Below are 23425 nucleotides of genomic sequence, written 5' to 3' on the forward strand. Positions count from 1 at the left end.
GCGGGTAACCGTACCAGAAGGATCGATGGTTAGGCTTGAGCCAGATTCTGACACTAGTGGAAAACTGAGCATCCTAGGGCCACTAACGAGGCTATGGCTCGGCTTTGTTGGATTAGTGAACGCAACGAGATCGACGATGTTGAGATTAGGAAAGATGGTGTGGAAATTGGGAGCTGACGACCCGAGAAAAGTTTTTCACGGTTTGAAAGTAGGGATTGCGTTAGCACTTGTGTCGGTATTTTACTATGCACGGCCTCTGTATGATGGTGTTGGAGGTGCAGCTATGTGGGCGGTTATGACCGTTGTGGTCGTTTTTGAGTTCACAGTTGGTAAGCTCATTTATTTTTTAAATGAACTCAAGAAAGAGTGACACAAAAATCATATTCATTAAGAAGTAATGTAAAAATTTAAGGTGTTAAGAATCTATATATAGTTTTCTTGAATCATTTTGTTTTATAACCAATCACTCTAAGTAGCCTAAATAGCATACTTGAGTCTCTTAGCATCGTAGTAGTATTAGATTTGTAGCACTGTTACCATTAATCTTAATATATATTTAAAAAAAATCATTTTCATGGTCAGGAGGAAGCTTGTACAAAGGAGTCAACAGAGCCATAGCAACATTTACTGCGGGGGCGCTTGCCATTGGTGTCCACTGGATTGCAAGCAAATCCGGAGAAACCATGGAGCCTATCGTTCGCAGTACCTCGGTTTTCATGCTAGGTTTGTATGCATTGCTAACTAGATTTGTATTATCATTTTGGCGGATACACCCCTGGCGAAATTTCTGGACTCTTTTGCCCTCAGATAGACTGACTGATTTCACCTAGGGGTGAACTCTACCGAAACTTTGCCCGGGTTAAAAGAGTCTAAAGAATTCACCCCGGGGGTTTCTATCTGCCAAAATGAAACTACATGAAGAGTACGTTCAGAACAACTAGACTACAGGGGGTCTGTCTACAATTAATTAACCATAATAAATTTGACTTTGTATTAATTCTACATTAATATTAACAGTAAAAAATTCAAAAACCTCTTGAAATTAACGACCATGACCAAGATTTTGTGCAGCTTCAGCAGCGACATTTTCCAGGTTCATCCCGACCATCAAAATATGGTTCGACTACGGAATCACCATATTCATCCTCACCTTCAGTCTTGTAGCGGTATCGGGTTACCGGGTCGATGAGCTCTTAGAACTGGCCGAGGAAAGACTATCCACTATTGCGATCGGGGTCTCCATTTGCTTCCTTGTGTCGATTTTCGTGTTCCCGGTTTGGGCAGGAAACGATCTTCATGCTCTGATTACCCGCAACATGGACAAGCTTGCCGACTCTTTGGAGGGTAAGCTTTGTAATTTACTATTTTGACATGCTCTTATGCGTGTTCATGAACTAAATCCAATGGAATATGTACTATGTTGACATTATTTACATATGCATATTCATAATATACTATGTTGACATTATATGCATGTTCATTAGATGATAATATATTGTGTTTTAGCACGCTTACTCTCAATACCGTCAATAGTGTCTCTTGTCGGTTTCGTCCACTTAAAATAATTATTTCCTTGTATTTTTTTTAGCATACATACATACTTCCTTATGATGTCAATTGGCTAAAAAGTTGGATGTCACGATGTACAAGCTACATATATATTTTCACAAAGTTTTGCACAATTAATATCTTACAGTAGACGATAGGTTGGCTAAGTATGACGCTTCTTCCATCATGTACAAAAATTAATGTAAGTATATTTGTCGTCCACTCTTAAAACTAATTAATAATTTGACTCGCAAGTTGTACGTACCTTTATTTGTCACATGAACTATAATAACGAGTCATTGGTAAACTTATATATGAGAATCTTTAGTTGAGAGCTTACCATTGAAAAGGATAAATTTTAAGATTAGTGTGCTGTACGTACATGCAATCTTACCTTTTTAAATTATGCAGGCTGCGTGGATGCCTACTTCATGAATGATGAAACCAACGGAAAGAAGGAATCTTCATCTAAGAAATCACAAGCCTACAAATGTGTTCTCAACTCAAAGGCATCTGAAGATTCTCTGGTACTTATATAACTCTTCATAAATATATATTACCTATCGAGTTAATTAATAAAGGTATTTCTTAACTTTTGTTTGTAATTAGAATTTAATATAGATTCTTATAATGTTTGATCCACAGGCGAATTTATCAAAATGGGAGCCTGCTCATGGCCGCTTCAGCTTCCGGCATCCGTGGAGCAAATATCAAAGGATAGGTGCCGCAATGCGCTATTGTGCTTATTGCATTGAATCTCTTAACGGATGCATCAACTCAGAAATTCAGGTAAATTCTACATATTGTATCTTCCTATATCGTAACACTATTAACGAAAATTATAATGAAATGATAGATTGTAAATTTTTACCACACAAAGTTATAACTTTCAGTAATCATCACAAGTTCGGAGTTCTGGCGCAGTGAAAAATGCTTAATTAGCATTGCATCAAATTAATCAACTCAGATTCAAATCCCACGAGTAATGAATTTAAAGTGAATTTATAAAATATGTTGAGTACTCCAACTTCCAAAAGATCCAAAAGGCTTTCAACATGTGGGGCCTTTTAGACACTCAACTCAAATCACAACTTCAGGGTTTATACTAAACCACATAATAATCTTGTATAAAATAGGATTTAGTGCTTGAAATAACTTGGGCATGTAAGACTTGGAGACTCTAATTGTAAAAAAGATACTGAGTGTACTTCTTCAATACTTTGTTATTTAAGAAATGATTATGCTTGATCTAGAATAAAAACTAGGCCCATGTTAGAATATGAAAAATATAACCCTCAACTCTCATCATAACTTCAGATTTTTTGTGTAATGAGAGACTTTAAGATGGTATCAGAGAAACTCAGGCTCATAAAAAAAGGTGCTCAACTTGCAAGGGTATGTTAGAACAGAAAAATACAAACCCTCAACTCTAACCACAACCTTGGAGTGTTTAATGGTTAGAGGGACTTTAAGAGCCCATATTTTCCATTAAAAATGTTCATCCTATATTTGAGATAACACAAAAAAAAACTTTTAAAAATGTCACATAACACCGAAAAAGTTTGTTAGATAACCCAGCAACATGACATGGGATATGGTGAATTTGTGCATGGATGAGTCATATTCATCACAAGATATAGAAAGTGACCTCCCTTCTATCAAGCAAGAAGTAAAAATTATCTAAGTTCATGCACATGCATATCAATTCAAGAAATATCTGTCTTTTTTCCCCTTTTCATATATTAAAGATGCTACATCGTAATGAGTTTCAAAAGTAAATTCATTTTATCAGGCTCCAGACTACATGAAGAACCATCTAGCCTTCATATGCATCAAACTAGCGTCAAACTGCTCCAAAATCCTCAAAGAATCATCGAACTCCATCAAATCCATGCAGCAGTCAGCCACCATCGACTTCTTCATCTCAGAGCTCCACACTTCAGTTGAAGAACTTCACACTCTCTTATCTCAACTTCACACTGACAACAGTCCATTAATAGAATCCCTCCCTCTCATCACCGTCGCCTCTCTACTGATCGAGATAGCAAAAAGAGTTGAAGACATTGTTGATGAAGTTGATGAGTTGGCGAACGCAGCCAATTTTAAGGATGTTGATGATGAGAAGCCAGATAAGAAGAATGGTGTGGGTAATGGAGAATAAAGTCGTTCAAAGAAGTGAAAGAGATAGAGTGTATCGATTCTCGATCTGTACTCTTTGGATGAAGGAAGTTTGTTGAAGTCATGTTTGTACCGTGTGCGCATTCTTAAGTAAGATAAAGTATGTCAAAAAGATTTAACTTTGTATGTGAAGAGAGAGAGAGTTCAGCGACTCACAAAACATCAAGTGTGTCACACACTAGTGAAGTTAAAGCGTACGCTTGAATTAGCTACATGAAGTGATATAGTCTCTTATCTTTACTTTTATTTTTGTGTGGTGAATGCATGAAGTGACATTGTCTATATCAGTTGGATCAAGTTATATCACTTTAATATATACAACTTCTGTGTGTTTCATCTGAGTCCTAATTCGTACCAATAAATTGTCTCAAAGTAATGTAAGAGTCTAAAATTTCACAATACCAATGAACTGACAAAAATCTAAATAGAGGTCAATCAGGCTAATACTTTATATTCTGTCACTTTGGTACTTTTCATTCTAATGTTGCTTGTCAAGTTCTTCATATTTGTTAGTGCTTGAGATGCAAGCTCCAAGAATTAAGATTTATCCAATCAAAGGATATGTGTTTATCACAAGGTGGTTTTCTATGGAAAAGGGTAATCCATGGCGAACAGAGCTGAACATATGAAAATGGAAAAAGCTATGCATGCTCAGATTCTTCCAATGCATGCAGTTGGGATTTGGTAAAGGCTATCAACGCCTTTCATCCTTATAACTAAATTAAGAGTGGCACTAGGGGCACACCATCAACCACAACTCTAACCACACACTCTATCTCATTGCTATAGTGCACCGGGTCTCACATGAGATTTTAAAATTTTAAAATCTCATGTGGGGCCTGGTGCACTGTAGCAAATGAGAGAGAGGGTGTTGTTGGAGTTGTGGTTGGGGATGTGCCTCTATCATTTTCCCTAAATTAATCTGGCACATGAAAAGATATGCTTGATGAAGGAGATTCAGAAGAGTTTTATAGTAAGAAACTGTTGTGCGCGGCGCTGAAGCGGTCGAATCACACAATCCAAACAAGAGATATCACAACCAAATAAACAAGCACAATCACCAAATAACACAAGAGATTTACGTGGTTCGGCAAGTTGCCTACGTCCACGGGGCAAGAAGAGGATGGAGTTTTCACTAATAGAGAAAGAATACAAACTGAGATTACAAATCACTCGAAGGAACAAACTAATCTCACCAACAAGCTCTTAATCTCTCCAAACAAAACCCTAAACAAATAGCTCAGAAAATACATTTTTTCTGTGCTCCAAATATCCCCAATTTGCTTCTCTATTCTCTCTTCCAATTGTTCCATATATATAGAAATTCTAAAATCATAAACATACTAGGAATTCTAAACCCCAATTGTTCCATATATATAGAAATTCTAAAATCATAAACATACTAGGAATTCTAAACCAAAAGCCAAAACAAATTAGGAATCCTAATAACCTCATGTTACCAAAATAGATTAGGAATCATAATAACCTCATGTTACCAAAATAGATTAGGAATCCTAAGAACCTCATGTTACCAAAATAGATTAGGAATTCCCTATCCAACAATTCTCCACATCGGCGAAGTTTTCCCAAAACTGAGCCGACACCAATACCAACCAAACGTCTCACTTGTTGCGTCCAGTACGAAGTGGACAAATCCACGACAACGGACTCAATCCACAACAAGTCGAGAACCCAAACGAGAATGCGAACAAACTCCAAATATCGGTATCAACTCACTAAACCGGCTGCATCATAAATGACTGCCTACGTATCCTCTTGCCCAAGGAATCAAGCCTTCACGTAGTTCACCCAAACGGCCTCCAAAGACCTCAATCCACTAGAAGAGTTCGCAACTCTTCTCCAACATCACGATCAAGTCTACAGCTGATAGCACCTCCAATGGTCCCAAACTGAAATAATCCAAACATCTCCACCTGAGATGAACCAATGGCCATATCCAGACTACATCTATCAGTTGTACTCGAATCAATCAACCTATCATCTGCATCCAAATAAACACGATTCCTAATCTGTGTCACATCAGTCGGAATCCCAAATGATGCAGTATGATCTGGAGTTTCCACCCAGCGTGGAGTAGCATCACTCTCCATCTGCTACGATGTCCCAAAAATCTGATCACCACTCTCCACCTACCGAGAGTCAAACGTGACATACCTGCCAGAACAAAGTCAGAAGCCAATACCTGATAATCAAACACGCATCTGAATCCCAAATGTGCTATCGGATAGAAGCCAATACCTGATAATCAAACACGCATCTGAATCCCAAATGTGCTATCGGATCAAATCTCACATCAACGATGTGACTAAGTACTGGGTAGCCAAACATCCGACGCAACCCAAAATCTGAAGCAGCTCCACCAGATCACATATCTCTACATGCAGCAGTCGGCAACCTATACATAAGACGGCCCAAACATGTCGTAGCCCGCATACCAATGCCAATGCTTGACATCAAATGTCTATCCTCCTCTAGAAAGGAACAGCTCCCCAAATCTGCCATCTCATCACGTCGTCTCAAAGTTTCCACACCAATGAAGTGTCTCCTATTACAGTGATCTTGGCACAATCGCAAGAAAGAACCCCTACCATAATCAGAATGTCGGGTTACCTTTCTACTAACACACTTCCTCCATCTGTTGCGGGCTTCTAGGACTTCACACCAACGGGACTTGGTTGCAACCCACCAATGCCTAGAGCAATCCCCAACTACGAAAACCACATACCTATTGCCTCCCAATAATGCTCTCTTGGAAGGTCCCCGAATGCCTGAATGAACACCCCTTAGAAGACCCCTCGAATGATGGATAGAAGTGCCAAACTCCACCTCGGTCTTCTTGCTCATACCAATGGGTTCACAGGACTTCAAACTGCAGGTCAAAGTACTCATCAACAACCTATACACGGTATTACCAATCAAATAACCCAGCATCAAACAATGCCACAGTCTAGCCGAATCTGATGTAGTCGTCAGCTCCCTATCAATCGTCGTGCATCCGAGCAAATAATACAAATTACTCCTTCTGACGCCATTCATCACAATCATGGACCCCAATGTGACTTTCAAGCGTGCGTCCACCAAGGTCACCCTATAACCTGCTGCCTCCAAAGCTCCAAGTGAAATGATATTCATCTTCAATTGCGGAACAAACCTCACATCATCCAACTCTCGCATCATCCCATCACTCATCCTAATCCGAATAGTACCAATACCACCAATAGAGCATGCATGTCCATTACCCATGAGCATAACATCCTCTCTTTCTAACTTTTAAAAGCTGGAGAACCAATCCCTCCTAGGGCAAACGTGGTAAGAAGCACCTGAATCCAACATCCACTCCGTAGAGTCGACATCACAAACTAATGGTAGTACGGATAACGAATAGCCTGAAGAATCCGAATCTGAATTGTTGCCACCAGTCTTGACAACATTCACCTCTGAAGCTTGTACAACTTTTCCCTTATTCTTCTCAGCTCGATCTAACTTTGGGCATTCAGCTTTTCAATGTCCATCCTCTTTATAAAAATCACACTGATTCCTACGAATCTCACGATGTGCACCTCTAAACTGTGACCTCCTACTTCGGTTTGAACCACGGCTTTGAACTACTAATGCATCTCCCGATGCCTTCTCGGATGACTCATCAACACTCTTCCTCAACTCATAATTCACCAACGTTGAGGTCACCTCCTTATAGCTAACAGTAGTTCTTCCATTAATCATAGTGAGAACAAATGTATCATAATCATCCTCGGGCAACGAACACAAAAGTAGCATCGTTTTGTCTTCATCCTCAACCATAATATCCACATTGGCCATGTCTGAAAGTAACTTCGTGAAGTTGTTAACATGCTCCCTGATGGAAACTCACCTCTTCATCTTGAACTGGTAAAACCTCTTCTTCAAATAAAGTCGATTCTCAATGCTCTTAGTAAGATACTTTTCATTGAGTGTTTTTCACATCTTCTTCGTCGACGTCTCGTTCATCACATCATAAATAAGATCCGGCGTCAAGCATGACCGAATAACTCCACACGCCCTACTATTCATCCTCTTCTAAACCTTTTCTTCCATATCAGCAGGTTTCTCTTGCAACTCAAGAGTCTCTTTCAAGTTTTGAGCGTCCAACGCATCCATCACTTGGCACCTCCACAAACCGAAATTGATCTTGCTATCAAACTTCGGAACATCGATCTTCATATTATTGATGCTCAAACTATGTATCGTCTTCGTAAGAGACGGTCCTGATGTGCTTGCTTCACCCATGTTGTCGATCTAACTCTTCAAATGGGAATCCTTTCAGAGAATCCTTCAAACAAGCCTCAAGCCGAACCCGAAGCTCTGATACCAATTGTTGTGTCCTTTCAGAGAATCCTTCAAACAAGCCTCAAGCCGAACCCGAAGCTCTGATACCAATTGTTGTGCGCGGAGCGGAAGCGGTCGAATCACACAATCCAAACAAGAGAGATCACAACCAAATAAACAAGTACAATCACCAAATAACACAAGAGATTTACGTGGTTCGGCAAGTTGCCTACGTCCACGGGGCAAGAAGGGGATGGGGTTTTCACTAATAGAGAAAGAGTACAAACTGAGATTACAAATCACTCGAAGGAATAAACTAATCTCACCAACAAGCTCTTAATCTCTCCAAACAAAACCCTAAACAAATAGCTCAGAAAATACATCTTTTCTGTGCTCCAAATATCCCCAATTTGCTTCTCTATTCTCTCTTCAAATTGTTCCATATATATAGAAATCCTAAAATCATAAACATACTAGGAATTCTAAACCAAAAGCCAAAACAAATTAGGAATCATAATAACCTATTACCAAAATAGATTAGGAATTCTAATAACCTCATGTTACCAAAATAGATTAGGAATCCTAATAACCTCATGTTACCAAAATAGATTGGGAATCCGCTATTCAACAGAAACTAGTTTAATATATTTTCTTATCCAACAACTGAATCAATTATTTGAATAACGAAAAAAAATTAATTTCGTTATTTTTTCCATAAACCTTATACAAGTATATGCGATATACAAGAAAACTATTACTCATCATCCAATGGTTAGCTACATCAGATCTATTGTTGACAGTGATGATCTGTTATGATCAATTATCAAATCTTATACAATGACTGGGTGTGAATCTAATGAATAAATTTTGTTTGAAAATACTTAACTGGAGAGGTTTTATTTGCTGCATATATTCAAATAATTGTTTAAACTGGGAATATTAAAAGCTAACAGATGTTAAGTATGCGCTAATATAAGTAAAATTTATATGAAATTGAAAAAAAAATTATTGTCTTCTCTTAAGTTACAAACTCTTAAAACGTAAACTATTATAACAAACATGATTTTATCCTAAGGGAAGATATTATTACTTTGCTAGGTAGGTTTACTATATTGTGTTTGTTATTAACTGATTGGCTTCATCTATTTATACTCGCAATGCTATAAGATAAATTGCTCATTACACTATCCAAATTTCTGCTCATGTTTTAAACTACTTATATTGTCATCATACATTTTAGTCTTTAGATTAAAATTTCACACTTCTTTATAATTTGAACTGGATTAAGGAGAATTAAGCATTTTAAGATTATTGTTTGCCCTATGATTTTGGCGACAATTATAGTGTGTGAGTATCATTTTTAATTAATTATAGTGTGTGAGTATCATTTTTAATTAATTTCAACAATATGTCTAAACTTGTAGATGTTTTTTTTTTTCTATAGCAGTCAATGGCGATAGCATTTGTGATTCTAAAATCAGAATGATACAAGAGATGACATCACTTCAACAGAAGTTTATATATTGATGCTGAATCAAAAGGCATGATAAATAAATTATACTTTCTTATATTTCTTCTTCGCCTTTGTTTTCATGCTCGTGGTCTCCCTTTTTCTATCATTTTCAATCAAGTGACAGACTTTTGTGAATATTATTAACTTCTCGGGCACATTATGAGTATGACAATATGAAAAAACATGCAACATAAAATAAATATATTTGGTTCTATATAAGAAAGAATAATTGATTTAAATATGACTTAGGGGCAATATCAAATGGCTTAAGCTATTCGGTTAAGTTGTTTGGTTGCTACATGGGGGGGTAAAGGGACAATTTAAGAATTTTTGTTGTTCATTTTTTTTGTTATTCAATATATATGTAGTATTATTCCTACTTTATAACATACCAATCGTCTCTGGTGTAAGAAAATATAATAAGTTGGTACTTAAGGTTAACAAAATATACCAATTTAGTAAGCTGATATTCAAGTGTAGCAAATTAGGTATGAATGTATACAAGTACAAACTATGGTTAATTAAGGTATGTAAGTGTGATTTAGGTTTAAAAATAAAGATATATTGCACTAATCTCTAAGAACTTTTAGCGTATTGCAAGTAAGCCTCCAATAACTTTTAAATTCACACCAGCTCAAAAAAAAAAACTTTCAAATTCACACTAAACTCCTGCAGACTTTTCCAGAAAAGGCATAAAAAATTAACATTGTTGCATCTGACATAGCATATGTAACTATCTGACTTGAAACGAACCAAATCTTAAAGTATTAAAAACCCCTTTATGATCTTTTCTACATTTTCAATCCTAAAAAATAGAAATCGGTCATCTTTTATCATTCATTCTCCTCTGCTTATGCCCAGGTTCAGCTCTTGAATCTTTTTTTTTTGGCTAAAATTTTTTCTTCAAAATGCCTCTTTATATTGTTTGTTGTTCGAAATTATGCGGGTTATCTGCAAATTGCTGAAGCTTATTTGGAATCTTTTGCAATTCCAGAAGTTATTGGGGGTTTAGTGTGACTTTGAAAGTTTTTGGGTACCTCACTGCAAAACGTCGAAAGTCCCTAGGGGTTTAGTGTTAATATTTACCACCTCCGAATCCGGTAGCTTCTCTTAATTTCCCTCGAGTGCTCTCCTCTTCGATCTCAAATTCTTCCTATTGTAAACCCTACAAATCAAACCAAATCGAAACCCCAATTACGTAGTAGAAGAACAATTTCGAGTAATCAATGGAGAAGGAGGTGATCCTCTCCGAATCCTCCCCTTCGACCTCCTTCTCATCCGAGCCCAGATTAATCTGCCGAGTGTAAAAATCTAAACTTTTTTCTTCCCCAATTGTAAATTCTAGGGTTCGTTCCAAAGTTTCAATTTTGATGCAATTATTTCGAATATTTTCAGTTGCCAGAGGCAGTTCTCGCAGTACACTTGCCCTCGCTGCAACACTCGATACTGCTCCCTCGAGTGCTACAAAAGGCACAGCCTTCGATGCACTGAGTCCTTTATGAAGGAGAATGTGATGGGGGAGCTGAGGCAGATTCAGCCTGAGGATGAAGATAAGAGGAAGATGCTGGAGATTCTCAAGAGATTCCATTCTGAGGAGGAAGATGATGGTGGTGGCGATGGCGATGAGATGAATGTCGATGATGAAGAAGGTATGCTTCTTTTTTAGTTTTTAATAATTTATGCTTAATTTGGAGACTGTGTTTGGTAGGAAAAGAAATAGCTTGTTGGTAGATTGAATTTTGTTTAAAAGGAATATTATTGATTGTCACATAAACTCGAGTCGAGAGAAGCCTCTCTGAATCCCTCTGAAGCAAAAGTAACCCCTATTTTAACAAACCACTAGATTGGAAAAGGAGAATTAACAAGAAAGAATTTTTTATTTTTTGATTATTGATTAAAGTAGTTTGCTTATAGGAAAAAAAAAATGAAAGTTGCTAGTATATCAGCCATTAGTTTTATATGTCTTCAAATATTTATATTGTTTTTTCTATGTCTACATGTATACAAATAACAAGTGCTTAATTATTGAATGACCCTATTAATGCTGAATGGCGTACTATGATCTCAAGGATCAATTTGATTAACCATATTCCCTTAATAACACACATTATGCAAAGTACCATGTACTATATAGCCCTTGTCATTTCCTGATACTGAAATTTCTTTTTGCAACCTATGTTTCACATGCCCCTGATCCCAACTTTAATGTTGCATGCTGGTGTAAATCTTGATTGTGCCTACTGCAAGTTATTAGTATTATCGAGGCTATAAGCACCAGTACCTGTGCTTTTCTTTAAACTAGGTAAAATATTGATTCTAAAATCATGTGTATGCTTTTTTTCATTTTCCTTTTTTATGCTACAAGATTGCATAAAGTTGTAATTGTTTGCTCCTCAGCATTCTTTGAGTATGTTATGGAATGCAACATAACTTTATCTTGTTATATCCGAACTTAACAAATCAGTACCATACTTCATTTTAATTGAAGTACTACCTATTACATGAAAAGAGAATAGCGAATATTTTAGAAAATTGGATGCTTTTAATTTACTGTGAGCTACTATTTTTCAGTATTTTACCTGTAGTTTAATTTTCTCTTGGCATGTTTTGCAGATTCCAAGCTGTCAGAGGAACTCATTCAGAAAGTTTTATCTGGTATATTTTCTCATCTTTGTATTCAGTCGCATTCTCTTATTCTGAGATCCATAACTTGTCGCAGTATAATGATTCTTAACCATCCTTGATAATGTTTCCACCACAGATGTCAACAGTTTGCTTGGCAATGCAAGGCATTTATTTTTTCTTTTCTAAAAGTTAAAAGTGAATTTATTTTTCTTGAGTTATAACAACTACAGGCTTCAAGTGACGCAGCGCGAAAGTTGTAACCTCGGAATCCACCAAGGGTGTTCTCTGAATCCACAAAGAACGATCTTCGAATCCACGAAGAAATATTGAGGAAAAATAAAATTTTATTAATCAAAAGTTATGCATCTAGGGCTTACAAGACTCTTCTTAAATAGAAAAAGAAACAAGATTCCTACAAGGACTCTAATTCCTACAAGGACTCTCAATTTACCAAAAATGGCAAAGAATTTCTAAAACATTAAACTCCTAAAAAGACTCCTTATGATTAGGAAAGTCCTCCGGTCAAATCTGAGATCAAATCGGATTTGTTTCCTAAACAAAACACTCCTAAAATATTATTAAAAATAGTAAAAAACGGATAAAAATACAAATATCTCTCAAACCGTAAGGAATTTGGCAAAACTGAGAACGCAAACCAAACCCGAAGGGGTAGGTTTGGATGGCTCCGTCTCGTCGAGATAGTCGATTTTCATATATAATTCGTCCAATTCCGACGTACGGTTTGAAAGTTACGGCTGTTTCTTCGAAACAAGTTATTTTCTTCGACCAGGCCCGCATTTAGGCTTGCGACTGTCCCACTTTGACATAAACGTGTCTGCTAAGTGTTCTACATCAGTCCCCCCTGCTTGAAAAGAGCTCGACCTCGAGCTTACACTTGCATGAATAGCTGTTTCTTCTGGTGGGTAATACTCAAACAAATCTGTAATATTAAAACTAGGAGAAATACCCAAATCTGTAGGAAGGTCAACCACATAAGCGTTGTCGCTAATCTTCTTCAGTATTTTGCATGGACCATACTTCTTATTCTTCAGCTTGTTGTAGGTGCCCACGGGAAAACGTTCTTTTCGCCGAAACACCATCACCATGTCTCCTTCTTCAAACACCTTCCTCCTGTGTTGATCAGCATCGGCTTTATATTTAGCATTAGACTGCTCTATCTTTTCCTTCACCTCCTGCTGGATAGCACGTATCTTTTCAACCATATGATCCGTAGGAACACTCTGTCCGGGAAGCTTAGACCTCCTGCTGGATAGCACGTATCTTTTCAACCATATGATCCGTAGGAACACTCTGTCCGGGAAGCTTAGGCAATGGAGCAAGGTCGAGATAATGATTCAGAAGCCTTCCATACACAATCACAAAGGGTGCCTTGCTTGTAGTTCGACTCTCCATACAGTTATAAGAAAACTCAGCATGTGCCAAAGCAAGATCCCACTGTTTCGGTCGATCTCTAGAGATGGATCTAAGAAGATTACCGAGTGTGCGATTGATCACTTCAGTTTGGCCATCTGTTTGAGGGTGATAGGCAGTACTAAACTTAAGAGAAGTATTGAATCGCTGCCATAAAGTTCTCCAAAAGTGAGATAAGAACTTAGAATCTCGATCAGATGTAATGGACTTCGGCACTCCATGAAGACGAACTATCTCCCGAAAGAAAAGATTAGCAATGTTGCTCGCATTTGCAGTCTTCTTGCACGGAATAAAGTGCGCCATCTTCGAAAACCTGTTAACCACAACAAAAACAGAATCCATACCTCGTTGGGTTCGAGGCAGTCCCAACACAAAGTCTATAGAGATATCATGCCATGGTGCATCAGGAACAGGTAAAGATGTATACAATCCCGTATTCTGAGACTGTCCCTTAGCAACTTGACAAACTGGACAACGCCGCACATATTTTTCTGCTCCCTTCTTCAACTGAGGCCAGTAATATCGTTCTTCAATGGCTGCAATTGTTTTATCACGTCCCAAATGTCCTCCAAGTCCGTCAGCATGAAGGTCTCGAATTATCTGCTCTCTTAGTGAACTCTGGGGTATGCACAATCGATCGTCATGAAATAGATAATCATCCTGAATATGAAAGCCTTTGACTGGTTTATTTTGAAGACAGTCGTCTTAAATCTTCTTAAAATCTTCATCCTCTGCATACAGCTCCTTAAGGTACTCAAACGTAATCACTTCAGCCTTTAAAGTTACCAACAACCTAGCTCTCTTACTGAGTGCATCTGCAACCTTATTCTGCTGTCCAGATTTATGCTTCAAAACAAAGGTAAAACGCTGCAGATATGCAATCCAACGAGCATGCATACGGTTGATGGTAGTCTGACTATTAAGGGTCTTCAAGGCCTGATGATCAGTGTGAAGCAAAAACTCTCTCGAGATCAAATAGTGCTCCCAATGCTTCAAAGACTGAACTATGGCATATAACTCCAGTTCATATGTGGTCCACTTCTGTCGAGCTTCGCTGAGTTTCTCACTGTAAAAGGCAACTGGACGTCCTTCCTGAGATAAAACACCACCAATTCCTATGATGGACGCATCACAATCAACTTCAAAGACTTTTTAAAAATCTGGAAGTGCAAGCACATGTGCGGTAGACAACTTCTCATTGATCAGTGCAAAGCTACGATCTGCACACTGTTTTAAAAAACCTCCGCCTAGTCCGTTTAGGTGTACGCCTAGGTCTAGACGGTACCTAGGCCGCCTAACTAGCGCCTAGTGCCTGAGCGGTATTTAGGTACCCATCTAGATTTTACGAGCGTTTAGGGAAGCATTGTCTGCTTACGTGGATTGCATCCTGTAGGCCTTGATTGTGATTTTATGTGTCGTAGCATACACGTCCTCCAAACTCTATTAACCTCCAAATATGAACATCTCCACTACCTCCTCCGACCTTCAGCAAAACCTCATCGATCACCACTTAAATGAAGAAAGAAAAAAAACGCCCAGAAACCGCTTAGACGCCCGCCTAGGCGACTAAGCGCTGAGCGCCAAGTCCGACGCCTAGAAGCACCCAACGTTTAATGTAATATTGGATCTGCATCTTCCCCCCAATTGAACTTTCCTTTCTTCATGCATTCAGTTATAGGTGCTACAGTGCTGCTGAAATTTCTTACAAATCTCCTATAGAATGTTGCTAGGCCATGAAAACTACGAACTTCGCTGACAGTCTTCGGGGTAGGCCAATCTCTAATAGCACGAACTTTTTCTTCATCAACATGAATACCCTCTGCACTAACAACAAAGCCTAGAAACATGAGGCTACTGGTCATGAAGTTACACTTCTTCAGATTGATGTACAACTTATTCTCCTATAAAACTGTTAGTACCTCCCTTAACTGGTCCAGATGTGCAGCCCCACTCTGACTATAAATCAGGATATCATCAAAGTAAACTACGACGAACTTGCCAATAAAGGGTTTTAATACCTGATTCATTAATCGCATGAAAGTGCTAGGGGCATTAGAAAGACCAAAAGGCATGACTAACCACTCGTACATGCCTTCTGAAAGTGCTAGGGGCATTAGAAAGACCAAAAGGCATGACTAACCACTCGTACATGCCTTCTTTTGTCTTGAAAGCAGTCTTCCACTCATCCAAAAGGCATGACTAACCACTCGTACATGCCTTCTTTTGTCTTGAAAGCAGTCTTCCACTCATCTCCTTCTCTAATCCGAATTTGATGATAGTCGCTTTTGAGATCTATCTTGGAGAATACTTTTGAACCAGATAACATGTCTAGCATGTCTTCCAAGCGTGAAATAGGAAATCTATACTTCACTGTAACTTTTGAACCAGATAACATGTCTAGCATGTCTTCCAAGCGTGAAATAGGAAATCTATACTTCACTGTAATCTTGTTGATAGCCCTACTGTCCACACACATACGCCACTCTCCGTTCTTCTTTGGGACTAGTAGTGCTGGCACTGCACACGGACTCATGTTAGGTCGCATAAGGCCCTTCTGGATGAGATCATCCACCTGCTTCTGCAAAATCTCTCCTTCCTTCCGACTCATCCTATAGTGTGACAGATTTGGTAGTCGAGATCCAGGAATAAAGTCGATCTGATGTTGAACGTCCCTAAGCATGGGTAATTCAGAAGGAAGATCATCAAGCATAACTGCATCAAATTGCTGTAAGAGGGTCTGTACTTCAGGTGGAATTTCGGCAGTGGTAGACTCCTCTTTTCCCAAAACTACAAGGGCATAAATCTCATCAGACTGCTTCACATCTTTCATAAAGTCTTCATTGTCAACGACCAAGAAATTCTTCTTTTCAGCCACATTGGTTTTGACAGGCCCTTTTTCGGTTAGAGGCTTGAGCACAATTCGACGACCATCCTTCTTAAAAATGTAAACGTTATCTTTTCCCTATGCGTGGCATCAACATCAAACTGCCAATGTCTGCCTAACAACCTATGACATGCATCCATCTCTACTACATCACACAATGCCTCATCCACATAAGTTCGGCCAATGGAAAAGGATACCCGACACACTTCATCAACCTGTACGTCATTACCCTTGCGAATCCAGCAGATCTTGTAAGGAGCGGGATGCTTCTCCGTCTTCAGCCCTAACTTCTTCACCATGCGCCGAGAGACAATATTCTCGCTGCTCCCACTATCAATGATGACATCACAGATCTTCTGTTGCACCGTGCATCTCGTTCGAAAGATGTTATGCCTCTGTGGTGGTTCTTCTGCTTTTGGAGCCAACAATAGTCGCCGCACAACACATGAGAGTTGTTCCCCATCATCATCAGCGTCCAACCCATCATCATAGTCTTCATCATCGTCTCGGTCTGCATCCTCATCTTCATGATCCACCATGTTCACAGTACCTCTTTTAGGGCACTGATTGGATCGATGACCAGGCTGTCCATATCTGTAACACTTGATCGGATCAGGCTTGGCATAAGGGTTCGCTAGGGTAGGCTTCTTTGCTGTTGTTGTCGCTGGACCCTTGCCCTTCTCCGTTGTTGCATCCTGCTCAGAAACAGTTTGAGACTGTTTACTTCCACCACGTTTGAAACTCGTGTGCGACCCGTCGGAAGCTGCCCATGATCCTTTACTATTTCGTCCGAGTTGTCGCTCCACCTTCTCGGCTAGGCTAACTGTATCTGCTAAGGTATAGGTCTGTTATAGAGATACACGATCCTGAATTACCATCCTTAATCCCCCTGTATATCGAGACATCTGTTGGGCCTCGCTCTCGTTCAAGTTGTTGCGGGATGACAGCCGATAAAATTCCTGCGTGTACTCATCCACGGTTCTTCCACCTTGCTTATAATTTTGGTACTGTCCGAATAATACTTGTTCATAATCACTTGGCAGAAAACGGGCTCTCAGTAGCTTCTTCATCTTCTCCCACCTTTCGACCTTCGGTTTTCCTTGACGAGATCGATTCAGACAAACTGATTCCCACCAAGCTGAAGCTCCACCTTTGAGTCGGTAAGCCACCAATTTTACCTTGCGTTCTTCTGGGATCTCCATATACTCGAAGAACCTCTCTACTTCTGCAATCCAGTCGAGGAACTCTTCAATATGCAGTTGCCCGTTGAAAGATGGCAGATCATCTTCATCTTGAAACCTCCAACGTCATAATTATCCCTTCGTCGTCGGTCTCTGCGATAACCACCGCGGCGTGGGAGTGCATAATGATCTTCCTCGCTGTCGGAATCTTCATACGGAGTCGTCTCACGTCGTTGGCGATCATCAACGTGATTTCGATCTCCTGTCATATCCAGACGTTCTACTGCCGCAGCTAGTCGCTCCATGACAGTCTTCATCTGATTGACATCGGTCTTTAGCACGTCAACTCAGTTCGAGAAATATGGGCTTCATCACCTGCCATCGGATCGGAGGAACAAGTCTCTGATACCAATTAACGTAGCGCGGAAGTTGTAACCTCGGAATCCATGTTCTCTGAATCCACAAAGAAGTCTCTGATACCAATTGACGTAGCGCGGAAGTTGTAACCTCGGAATCCACCAAGGGTGTTCTCTGAATCCACAAAGAGCGATCTTCGAATCCACGAAGAGCTTCGAATCCACGAAGAAATATTGAGGAAAAACAAAATTTTATTAATCAAAAGTTATGCCTCTAGGGCTTACAAGACTCTTCTTAAATAGAAAAAGAAACAAGACTCCTATAAGGACTCTAATTCCTACAAGGACTCTCAACTTACCAAAAATAGCAAAGAATTCCTAAAACATTAAAACTCTTAAAAAGACTCCTTATGATTAGGAAAGTCCTCCGGTCAAATCTGAGATCAAATCGGATTTGTTTTCTAAACAAAACAGACTTCTAAAATATTACTAAAAATAGTAAAAAACGGATAAAAATGTAAATATCTCTCAAACCGTAAGGAATTTGGCGAAACTGAGAACGCAAACCGAACCCGAATGGGTAGGTTTGGGTGGCTCCGTCTCGTCGAGATAGTCGATTTTCATATATAATTCGTCCAATTCCGACGTACGGTTTGAAAGTTACGGCCGTTTCTTCGAAACATGTTATTTTCTTCGACCAGGCCCGCATTTAGGCTTGCGACTATCCCACTTTGACATAAACGTGTCTGCTAAGTGTTCTACATCATCAAGGCAGAGAAGTGTTCTCTTTTAATTATAGCCTGTTTCTATGGATTTTATACAATTGGGCTGATGACTCCCTTAGTCTTTTTGTGTAAGGTAGACTAAACCTTGAAGCGAATCTTGTGAAGTCATGTTCATAAATCTGGGGATGAAACTTGGATGGGACAGTAATAGGTTTGAAATATTTTCTTACCCGACCCGGTTAAAAAGGCACATTTCCATATCCGATCTTGCCCTGAGTTGGGTTTTGGAAATTTAATACCCAAAACCAGCCCGCCTAGAAATGTTGGGATTTGCCTCACAATTTGATCAGGCAGTGGAGCAGGTTGATAATTAAGATTGCTAGATGCACCCTGTGAGTTCATGTGTATTCCCAAAAGGATTGGGTTTTTGGGTGGTCATAGTGTTGGGGTTTGGTTCTGTGTGTTTGTTGGCATTTTTTTTTTTTTTGGCGGGGGGGGGGGGGGTGTTGGGCGGCTGGCAGGAGAAGGGGAGGCTGAGATAAATGGATGAGACATGTAGAGAATGAGCCACATCATAGGCCAAATCTTTCTCAACCAAATAACGATTGTGAGAAAAACTCGACCTTTATCCGTAAAACCAACAAACTATTCTTAGCTGAGGTTTTACTCGAATTCTGGTTGTTTCAACAAGTTCAGGTAAGTCATCATCCTCACCTGGGATGAGTTTACTCCAGCTTCAAGTTTTTGGACCCCTATCTGGGCCTTATCCTAATTAAACTGCCCAGGGCCGTTTGGGTAGAAGGTTTGTCCAGGTTTGGCCAGGTAAAATAGAGAGACATACTGGAAATGACAGACGAATACTGGATTGACAATATCATCACTCTACCAAGATTCGTTACTACTCACCTCTTCTGCCCTCCCTCCTTCCTTGTCACTATTCATGGCTATAAACTGAAATGTCATTGTTCAAAACGTGAGTATTTACCTTGGCTTGGTTAAGTGATGATTCTAATCAGGTAGGGACACTATCATCTATGTTGGTTCTTTGACCAATGATATAAAAATCATTAGGTTGATCTTATGACTTGAATTGTAGTTCATGCAATGTAATGGACATTATGACGGCTACAGTTAGCATCTTCTAATCCTGTAAACTTAAAATTTTTGGCACGTGCAATACATAAGTGTTGCATGCAGACGTCATCTAAATTTTCCAATGTAAGGTTATGTGAGGAGAATAACACAATAGAAATTGTCTATAAGGAGGTGAATATGCAAGTATTTCGCTGGATATGTAACATTGTAGATACATTCTGAAAGTATGTAAGTGTACACTCTGAAAGGACATGCAATCCAGACTTCTCGATATTTATCTATTTCAATTTTATATAGATACATAATTGGCTAGATAGATGGTGGCAAGAAATTTTAAACAAGTCACCCTCTGTAATTATTGATGGTTTGCACATGGAATCAATGACTTATTTTTCTTCCTTCCTACTTGTTTATGATTCCCCCAGAAAAGTATGATGGATATAATTTCTACCTGACTCTCAGCTGGAATGAGTTTGTTAGTCTAGTGCAATTTAATTATGTGTGGTTTTTGAGAACTTGAGAAGTTCCCATACAGGATGCATCTACATTCATGGGTCTGAAGGTTTTGAGGAATAGGCAACCTCGTAGGCGTAGCCAATGCGAGCAAGTCTTTGACACTTTGTTGCCTTTCCAGAAATCATGGAAAATCAGAGCAAGTTTTGACTGCTTTCGTTGTTCCAGAAAATGGTGGTATCGTATTTGATTTGGCAATAGTGCTGTGTGGAAACACTATCTAGGTTTATTTTGTCATAGGAGAATTATATCTTGAGCTTCTAGAAAAAGATTAAATAGTTTCTTTTTCATTGTGTCTTTCTCCCTTTTAGTGAGCTTTTCATAATGTTGAAGTATGTGACATAGGAGAACTATCAACAAATTTTTGCATTGGAAACTAAGTAACGTGTTCTACAAACATGAAGCGATGGTTCTTTATTCGTATTCCATTTAGGTGAAAAAAGTTGCTGCATGTTTTGTTCTTATTCTATTTTGGGCTTGTCGTTAATGAAATTAATTTTTTAAATTTTATGAAAATGTATTACAGACTATATATTTCAGTGTGATTTAGCCTTCGGAGTGATTTGTGAATATAGCCTCTCAAATTACCAGGAGCAGCCTCTCAAATTACCAGGAGCTAATATGGGAAAAACGAATGAAAGCTGAAATGCCTTCATGGGTCCTGGAATTTGTGTACTCTCCTGATTGCTACTTCCTCAATTACTCAGTGAAGTCCAAAAATTCCATACGAAACTCTTGTGTAATGACTGAAATCATACCTCTGCATCATCCAAAGAGTTAAACTTTAACTCTTGACTTTGTGGCCGATGCTTGAACTGGTGACTAGATCGCAAGTCTTAGTGCATCAATTGCGGTCAGTTAACTAATCTAAGACATTTTGCTAAATAAGGATTATAGCATTCCCTCTAAATTTGAGAAACAATTTGGTTCTATCTCTGAGACTCTGACCTTCCTCAATAGAAACATATGCTTTTATTGCCTTCTTCAACTGGTGAAATTTGCAGACATTTTCCCTAAACTAGCATACTGTATTAAGAGAAAAGTGATCTAAATCATGAACTCTCCCACTTTAAACTCATGAAACATTGTAAATGTTGAATTGTCATTTTCTTTTATATTTTCTTCTTACACATTCCCTCTTTTTGTTATATTATATGGGAATGCAAACAGTGTAAGAAACAGCGATAAGGATTTTTCTATTAACAAAAATTGCAAGACATCAAACATTAGTTTTACCTAAACTAATTTGCTGCTTTATTAAGTGAAAGCAATCTAGATCCATTAGCATTCTCTTCTACTTTGCAGGCGATGAAATCAAACTTGAAGATCTATCTCCAGAGGAAGTCAAACAATTTCATCGAGCAGTAGCCTCTGGAGAACTGAGCAAAATGATTCAACCGTGGACTCCATGGTGGAAACAACCTTCAGCAAAAACCATCTCTCTCAGCCCTCACGGAACTCAACTCATAAATCCCCTTCAAGAAGAAGAACAAGATTCCAACTTCGACAAGATTCCATCTGGCCCAGAAACCCCAATCCCACCACTCACCCAACTGAGCTCCACAAACCCGTCTCCTCTTCTAACAGTTCACTTAGTTGATATTCTCTACAGTTACTGCTTCACTCTAAGACTCTACAACGGTGATTGGCGTTCCGATCCTTTAGCTGCAGCCATGGAGATATTGAATATTTCAAGTGTTTTAGGCGATGATGCTCGTCCAGAGACTGTCTCTGAGGCGTTGAGTTCTTGCTTGGAGAAGACGTGCTCGCCTGCGTATAAAAATACAGGGGGATTTAGGTTCGGGGTTGGACTCATCGATGATATTATTTGTATTCTCTCTCTTGGACGAAATGCTCTCGTATGTAGTCTTTGTGATCTTCAGAGGCTCGTTAGAGATGGAGAAGAAGCGATGAAGGGTGAGAGAGCGAGAAAGGGTAAAAGTAGTAGGAAGCTTAAAGGTGTGGAGAGAAAGGTGTATTTTCTGATGTGTTGGGTTTTTGAACAGCAAGAGGAGGTTTGGGCTTCATTGGCGAGTATTTTGGAAGTTGAGAAAGCTTCAGTTTTGGCGGTGGCTGAGGGAAGCAAGAAGCCTGTAAAGGAGGGAGAGAATCGAAATAAGGTTCTTATTCAAGAGGTTTGAAGAAATTTCTCTTTATTGTTGTAGATCGGAAATCTATAGTTAGCTGTAAACTGTAAGTCTTATTAAGAGTTCAGGGATTTATCTACAATCAAAGTTTTTGTTTTTTGTTTTATGAAGCTTTGTTAGGGCAAGAAGGCTTTCAGGGGACATGCATTTCTGTAGCCACATCCTGTTAGGCTTGGGTGTTATTTTGAGAAGGGAAATACCAAAAGGACCCCAAATATGAGACAGGGGGAGGGGACAGGTGAGGTCTCCCTTCCCCACTGCATGATACACTGTTCATGAACAGTGTATCATGCAGTGGGGAGGGGTCACCTCACCTGTCCCCTCCCCATGTCCCATATTTGGGGTCCCCCTAGCACTACTCTTAAAAAAAATCGTAACGGCATTGACCGCAATTTTCACAAGTGCAGGTAAAATATGGGGATTTTTTGTTAATGAAAATTGTGGCTCACACTTGAAAGGGTGGTCTTTTAAAAATGTTGAGAGTTCAAGAGGGCTTTCTGAGAAGCCTATAGAATTAAGCGAGTTCAAGAGGGCTTTCAGAGAAACCCAGAATTAAGTGGTTTTTGCGACATTTGAGAGAGGTTGGCTGAGATTAGATGGTTTTGTGGTATGGTTAAATTACAGTACACCCCCAAGATGTTTCAGCATTTTGCAGTAAACTACCAATAACTTTCAAAATCGCTCTAAACCCTCAGTAAATTTTGTAATTGTAGAAAAAAATATCTCTGCCCCAAAAAAACAAAAAAACAAAAAAATAACGTGAAAAGGCATTTTGAAGAAAGTTATTGAGGGTTCCCAAAAAAACAAAAAAATAACGTGAAAAGGCATTTTGAAGAAAGTTATTGAGGGTTTGCTTGGGGGTTTAGTATAATTTACCGTTGTGGTTGTGGAAATTTACTCTTT

The 23425-nt window shown here is 39.0% G+C and overlaps 2 protein-coding genes across 3 annotated transcripts; both read left to right on the forward strand.

The window, feature by feature from the left end:
- Window positions 7-3940, forward strand: LOC109836196 (aluminum-activated malate transporter 10-like). Of its 2 annotated transcripts, none has more exons than XM_020404067.1 (6): window positions 7-329; window positions 583-723; window positions 1072-1344; window positions 1960-2075; window positions 2194-2337; window positions 3341-3940. In XM_020404067.1, the coding sequence occupies exons 1-6, from the start codon at window positions 26-28 to the stop codon at window positions 3707-3709; spliced, it is 1347 nt and encodes a 448-aa protein (XP_020259656.1). In that variant the 5' UTR covers window positions 7-25; the 3' UTR covers window positions 3710-3940. The 2 variants fall into 2 exon arrangements, with proteins under 2 accessions (XP_020259656.1, XP_020259657.1); XM_020404068.1 differs by having other exon boundaries at window positions 1078-1344.
- LOC109839576 (zinc finger HIT domain-containing protein 2) lies at window positions 10681-22663 on the forward strand. The gene is made up of 4 exons (XM_020408064.1): window positions 10681-10868; window positions 10961-11214; window positions 12179-12220; window positions 21681-22663. The coding sequence occupies exons 1-4, from the start codon at window positions 10792-10794 to the stop codon at window positions 22514-22516; spliced, it is 1209 nt and encodes a 402-aa protein (XP_020263653.1). The 5' UTR covers window positions 10681-10791; the 3' UTR covers window positions 22517-22663.

This window comes from Asparagus officinalis, chromosome 4, assembly GCF_001876935.1.
Source record: "Asparagus officinalis chromosome 4, Aspof.V1, whole genome shotgun sequence".
In the NCBI taxonomy this organism is placed as follows: domain Eukaryota; kingdom Viridiplantae; phylum Streptophyta; class Magnoliopsida; order Asparagales; family Asparagaceae; genus Asparagus; species Asparagus officinalis.